Below are 7,426 nucleotides of genomic sequence, written 5' to 3' on the forward strand. Positions count from 1 at the left end.
GGCATACTACAAACACCAACTTTTATTATGAAAAAGCCATATCAGGCAGTACACCAAAGTAGTTCGATTCAGTACATCAGCAAAAACCAAAAGGTACATAATACTGGCTATGTCTTGCATCCTAAAACAGACATCAATAGTAGGACAAATCAAGCTACAAAGCAACTACATCACTGAGACAGCCCTAACATCTACTTACATACCATAAAGCCTCTAGACCCTAAAGGCAGCTAAGTTTGCTACACTTGCCTATTCAACCCTAGCACATTTGTGACCATTAGCAAATTCAATCAAGCCAGAAACAAGCTGATCAGAAACATGGACCCCCACAGCACTCGTAGGCAACTCTTTTCTATCAATGGTGCGCTTAGCTGGAAGACTTGGCGGAATAGCAAGGACCGGAATCTGGTTTGCTTCATCAGTCGGTGTCTCACATCCATCACTAACCAAACAGGTAACAGCCTCAGGTTGGGTAGAACTCCCTTGCAAACACTGAACATGGCTTTTCAAAACCAGATACCTTTCCCTAATCAAGGAACATTCTGCGCTCAGCTTGGCAGCAGCACCATAATTGACATCAACAATATCTAAATTGGGCACAGAAGATATAAAAAAACATGCCTTCTTAGCAACTCGCTGTTCAGCAAGATCCCTTTCAGGACAAGGATCACTGAAGATGCACTCCATTCCAATACTGTTATGTGAACAAGTGACCATTAACCAGGACATGTAACCATGTCCTTCTAGCTTGGTGGTCTCAATACCACTGGCAGTTACACCAGTCTTCCTAACTAATACTCCCAGAAACTGCACAAAATCAAGTCCAACATGAACATCATGAAACGGTACATCCTCCCGTGTGCTGCATTCTGCACGAATGCGACTCAAGTCTTCTCTGTTGTGTACTAATTCAGCACATAAATTCTTATACAATTTCACACACAAGCGATACATCTTCATACGCTCATACGTGAAGTCAGACACTCGAACATTAAACCGGCAGACTAATCTTTTCACAGCCTTGTGAGCTGCTCTCTCACGAGATTCTTCAACCGTAGCAGCATCTCCACCATAAAAGATAAACTTTGTACGGGAGTTTGGCCCATACACCCGCACAAAGACATTATTCTTTGCAGCATCTATAAATCCATATACCGGAGAAGAAAATTGCAACCAAGCAACAACCTTTTCCAAAATAGGTTGAAAAGGAACACAGACTCTGTTCGATCGTCTAGCCATAACCTGTAATGGCAAAATCAATGTTCAGGACAAAAACCATGAAGAGCAAAACACTCATTCCTCTTCCAACTAAGACAACTGGACCCTCCCCAAGAGACGAACCAAAAGGAACATAGAATTCGTTCCGTGTTTATACTAACCTAAAAGAATTCCTAAATAAAAACACAACCGTGCGAATAGTAGGCTACAATAATGAAGCAGCCACTTTTCTCTGAAGACCCAAACACAGCCTAGATTTTCAAGTTCTACATCAATAAAGTGACTTACCTACAAACTACCTCAATATCCCTTCACAATGAACGGGGAAAAAACAATCAATCAATCGCCCAGAGCATTTCTTTTACCAATTCTATGAATACTATAATGAGCTGAAACCATATAAAATTACACTCCAAATACCACACACGCTGTACAAAAGCAGTATCACAGGTAAAGAAGATGCACAAAACAATGTAATGATTGAGGCTCACCAAGACCACGAAAATCAGAACAAAACAACATAGCATAAAAAAGAACCTCCAAAACCACAGAACAACTTCTAAGGAACAGGAATTACCTTGAAAAGTCTTCCAGACACACCAGAACAAACCAAGGTCCAGCAACAGAAGCACAAACAATTCTATCAACAATCCTGTAACCCCACAAAAAGCAAAAATAAGAACATTTGAAGTCAACCAATAACCAGTTGATATGCCACCTGTTTGAAAAACCCAAATCCAAACTTCATTTGTTACCATTCCAAATAACACAGCAGGAATTAAATCAATACCACATGCCAATCCAGTGTCATAAGGATGAAAGCACCAATGACACTGGAAAACGCATTACAACTCTATGTAATTAGCTATTTTGAATTTAAGGTTCAATTTGGCAGCAAATCCGAAATACAAATCCATCTACACATTTTGAGATTCTATAGAGCTCAATTTGTCAGTAAATTCGAAATACAATCCGTATACACATATATAAAATGCACAGCAGGTAATATAATGTCAAGCCAACAAAGAACAACCTCCGAAAAGCACAGGAAACTAAGGTCACCCACACCCAAAAAAAGGTAATCCAACTAAACTATATATAGACTATGACGAAATAGTCCACCACCATTGATAAACCCCAGAAACCAAGTACAACAAAGTCATACCCAAGTCTTTTTTTAATTAATTCCTATAACAGGACACTGAAGTAAGGCAGTCCATTCCTAGAAAAGGCAAACACAGATTCTAGTCCTAAGCTAACATGCAACCGAAACAAAGCTGAGATCCAACAATTTCCAGAAAAGAAAAAGAAAAAAACCATACCAGACACTCTTGAACAGCACGCCAAACCAAACATTTCCCTTCCAAACCTCATCATTCAGAACAACAACGCGAAAACCCAAACCAGCAAAAGAGAAGATCCAAAGCTAACACCACAGCGGACAACCAAACAAACCTCGGAAAGCAATTCCTACAAGAAACAAGGACACCATAGCTGGCAACCAAAGAAGGATATGAAGACCAGCTGTCTCATCCGCTATAAATGGCAAGCAAATGCACATAGCTAAGGAAGGGCAAATCATTAAATGTAAGGGTGTCATTGTAATAGCACCACATGGAACTATTCATAAGAACAGTGAATACTTTTGCATGTTTTTAAGGTCTATAGAATTACAGAAATTATAGCACAATTTAAATCTCCATAGAACAATATAGCAATTAGTATATGTAAGAAACCTTCATAGAATGCAACTTTTCTCTATAGCCGGAAGTCCCATCTATATAGACGATCATTTTGCCCCTACCACTGATTTAAACTATGCAAGTTTAACGTTATCAACTAACACCATAGCAGCAAATGTCAAGTTTTTGACATTTGATTATTTGAAAATGTCAAGTTTAAGCATAATACTCAAAGTAGTTTATGTACTCCGTAATTGTGAATAAATGGAGCTTTGAGCTTTTTTAATAAGTGAGCTTGTTCATGAACACACATAAACAAGTTATTAATGAACTTATTATATGAACAAGTATATCTATGTTCATTATTCAGTCCATTTATTAAATTAGATTTAACTAATTGTTCGATCTCACTTCATTTTTGTGATAAATGAACACATATGGGAACCAACATTTTTGGAGTTTTTGTGATAAACGAACGTATATGGGAACCAACATTTTTGGAGTTTTTGCAAAGAGTATACACATTCAAAAAAACTCGGAACTACCAAGTTCTTCATAGCAAAAGTTAAAACTCTCCACAACGATATTCATTATGCTCTCGAGCATGGATTTAGAAACATTCATATTGATGGTGATAATCTCTTAGCAACCACCTAAGCTAAAGGCATTTGGTCAATCCCATGTATTATCATTAACATTTGATCTCTTCTCAACAAGTATTATGAGAGGCAAATTGAACCGCAGAGCGCAGACTAGATTGTTAATGTTAGTCATTTTGTTAGTGATAGCATGAAAATTATACCTTAGTGTAAATCTTCTTTAATTCTCATTTTCTTTTCGGGAATTCCATGTTCATCTTTTAGATTGACAAAAAACGTTAATCTAGCCCCATTCTCGGCATTTCACATTGCATTAGTAAGGACTCATCTGTCAATTCATGCTCCTTATTTGGAATTTGGCACACGCAAGTTCATGACTATACCTGCCATGTCATATTGGCCGTCTAAACGTTTTTTTAACTCAAGGATGCTGTAGTTTAACTACTCTAGTGAGGGTTTTCAAACACACTCATTCCTGTTTTTTCTTCAACGCCTCCATACAATTTGGTTAGTATTTGAATCAGATCCATTCTCTAATTATTTTTGTTTCTTCATTTCTATATCTTCCTCTAATGTTCATATTGGTATGGGACAAGACGCCCTTGGAAAAAGGTGCCGGCCACCAGTATTTGACGATGCTGCGGGAAAGGCAAACAACTCGAGCGAATCTGTAAGTCTTGTTTATGCTGATTGTGTAATGGATATGTACTGGTTGTAAATTTCTTTGTTAATTCAATTGAAATCGTTGTTTACTGGTAATTGAAACTTATTATTTTTTAAATTAACAAGTGCTAATACAAACTCAGAATACGTATTCATTAAATAAAAACAGATTCCGTGCAAGTTTGAATTTTGCGTTCAAGATTTAATTGAGATTCGTGAATTCTTTTAATGAAATTGGAGATTTTGATAATGTTGTTGAAAATGCAACACCCAATTGGAACTGGAATAGTTCAAAAATCCATAGAGTTACATCCCGGACTATTCACGGTAATAATAATTGATATGATTTTAGTGTTTTAATTAGCATTTGTATATCTTGATTCAATTAGCTTAAGCATTTGATGTATTGTAGGATGACAGTTTAAGTTTGGGAGGTTTTGTGAAAGCAAAAGGGCAAGTGATTAAATCATTACTCTGCTGCATTGCGTAGAGTGAGTTCCATTCTCATATTTTTTACAACTTAAGATAATGTTACAGATTGATTTAAAGTTACTTTATGGTAAAGGAAACCTGACGTTGTTTCAAACATGAACTGCAGCCCTCCAATATGACTTGTCGTGTTGAGTCATTTGGTAGAATATGCCAGAAATTCGATGAAAGGAGAAAAAGATGGGTTTGTGATATGGGGTTTGGGGGGCTCCTACATTTTGCTTCCCGTATGCACTTACCACGACAGTTAGCATACTGGATTATGACTCGTATTGATCCTATTAATAGGTGTTTAATAGGCACAAATGGTCGTTCGATTTACTTTTCAAAGAACCAAGTGCATTGGATTTTAGGAATTCCTAATGGGGAGAAACCAGTCCCTACATCCAAGGAAATGTCAGGTGTAGTTAAGATGAAGGTCCAAAAAATATTGTTAAAGTATGGAAGGGCGTGGAAGACAAAAGCTAATAAACATGGGTCTGGGACATGTACTTCAGTTGGCATTCCTGTTACTGGGATCATGATGGATAGATTGGAGGGACATTTTGATCCAGATGAAGAAGAAGAATTTAAAACCTTGTTCCTAATCATTTCTCTACATATGATTATGTATCCAACACAATCCCCAAGAATGTCAACTGATTTGCTACCGGCATTGAGTTGTTGTATGGATAGCCAAAACTATGATTGGTGTGAATTGGTATTGAACAAATTAAATTTCTAGAGATTGTCTCAAATTTTGCTCGGCGGTTTTATGCTATGGATTTGCAGGTGGTAGCGGTGGTTGTTCAATTTTTGCAGTTGTGAGTACCTCATATGTCTTTTTGTCAAATGTATTATAAGGATAAAATTGTTTTCTATAGTCAAGATTATTGTTTAATTTTGATTAAAATAGTTTAAGGAAATAATTTCAGATTTTCTATTTGGATCGATTAAACTTGGATCCCAATGCGTGGGATACATATCCTCGAGTGAAGGCATGGAGCATGCAGAGAATTGGGTATTCATGCAAGCTTGACCGAACTTATTCCAGTGACTATGGAAAACTAGGGGTATGTAGGTTATAGATGTGGCTTATGGTGAAAGACATCCTAAGGTAGCACGGGACACATCCGGACCACCTCAATGTCCAACTTATGATGTGGGTATAGTTCTTTGGTAAATTTATATTGCAAGGGTTACAAATGCACCATCACTCTTTAACGATTTGTATTTCATTTTTGTGTAGGATGTTTCGGCCCATGTTCCCAGTAGTATTTTACCCCCGTCCCTTAGTCATAATTAGTAGTGTTTTTGGCTCTTTAGAGCCATTTTTATTACTAATTGGTGTTTTCTAGTGTTTTCGTAGATTTGGTTGACTTTTGCAGGGATTCACACTTTTGGAGCATTTTCCCGAGATATTATGGAGCAACTACGAGTACTGGAGAAGCACGACCAGTTTCTTTTTCCCGTGACCGGTTAGAGCCATTGAACCGGTGATTAAGGGCTCGGTATTTGTGATACCGGGCATTTGGACCGAGTATTCAAGACCCGAAGAGGAAATCCAGATTGACCCGAAGAATTGGAGCCCAATCGAAGTCCAAATAATGGCACAAGAGTGCCGTCCGACCAAAGAAGCTGGCGCCCGAAGGCGCGCTCGGATGGGCGGGGGTAGCAAGGTCGGCGCCCGAACTCGCGCCCGACCGGGCGCGAGATTTATACCTGATGGAAAAAGGCGCGCCCGATCGGGCGCATGTTATTTTTAGGAGTTAATTATCGTCGTTTAAGTTTGTTTTAGTTTAGGATTCTTGCTTAATATAAATACTTTTCCGTTAAGCGAGTTTAGGATCTTCTTTTACTCTTTCTTAATTCTTTCTTCGATTTTCTCTCTCTACTTAGCTTTTAGATTATTTTCTCTCTCTCATATACTTTGTTCTTAACTCTATTCTTAATTCCAGATTTCTTTGGTAAGAATTTCTCTTCTCTTAATCTTAGTTATTTATTTTATTCCTTTGATCATGTCTTGTTTTATTACTTTGATTTGTTTAGATTTAATTATGTGTGAGTAGTTCTAATTCTAGGGTTTGTGGGGATCCATAAATAATATGAAGGGGTAATTTATTGTTGTTAACAATGATATATTAATTTCCTATTGATTGATTTAATGCTCTGTGACTAGATTTGCGCAGATCTTTTATGCATGAGTTTGACAATATTGATTCGAGATTCGAGAGATGAGAATTGATGTTTAGGTCTAGTTTCTATAGGCAGGTTAATTTATAAATGGTTAAGTCGAGATTCGAGAGATGAGATTTAATGCCGGTAAATTAATTGTGTGATTGTAATACGTAGCGAAAGCCCTTTATGACTTGATTAATTTATGCATTGATGATTGATTATTATGCTTTACCCTGGAATATTATTTATTGGTGAACCTATACCCTAGATCTTTTATTCATTGTTTTCTCTTTACTCTTAATCTACGTAGTTTAGTTTTATATCCAAATTTATATATTGGTTACTTTATAATTTAGATTGCTTGAATTAATTAGGAAACGAAAGACTAGTTTCCCTGTGGATTCGACCCTACTTCCCTATCTATTTTAGTTAGTGGTTTTAGGAATTAGTTTTGATTAGGTGATACGACTTTAGCCTGTCAGTAATTTTGATGACTCTTATTTTTAAAATGATTGCAAACTATTGTTTCCCTTTATTGACTGGGTTGTGCTGTGTTAGTTAATAATAATGTATTGGCATAATCAATATTTTCACATTAGTGAAAAAAGATTGTGCTAT

The 7,426-nt window shown here is 36.9% G+C and overlaps 1 protein-coding gene and 1 long non-coding RNA gene across 2 annotated transcripts; one reads left to right on the top strand and one right to left on the bottom strand.

Moving 5' to 3' along the window:
- Positions 1–12: 12 nt before the first annotated feature.
- Positions 13–3,070, bottom strand: LOC110696277. Its single transcript, XM_021873559.1, has 3 exons — positions 2,541–3,070; positions 1,796–1,870; positions 13–1,242 (listed from the first exon to the last, which is right to left on the bottom strand). The coding sequence occupies exon 3, from the start codon at positions 1,237–1,239 to the stop codon at positions 250–252; it is 990 nt and encodes a 329-aa protein (XP_021729251.1). The 5' UTR covers positions 1,240–1,242; positions 1,796–1,870; positions 2,541–3,070; the 3' UTR covers positions 13–249.
- Positions 3,071–3,911: 841 nt separating this feature from the next.
- On the top strand, positions 3,912–5,998 carry LOC110696278. The gene is made up of 4 exons (XR_002506264.1): positions 3,912–4,169; positions 4,575–4,653; positions 4,761–5,454; positions 5,566–5,998. It is a non-coding gene; the product is annotated as an uncharacterized LOC110696278 (long non-coding RNA).
- The last annotated feature ends 1,428 nt before the right edge of the window (positions 5,999–7,426 follow it).

This window comes from Chenopodium quinoa, unplaced genomic scaffold (genome assembly GCF_001683475.1).
Source record: "Chenopodium quinoa cultivar QQ74 unplaced genomic scaffold, ASM168347v1, whole genome shotgun sequence".
NCBI lineage: Eukaryota > Viridiplantae > Streptophyta > Magnoliopsida > Caryophyllales > Amaranthaceae > Chenopodium > Chenopodium quinoa.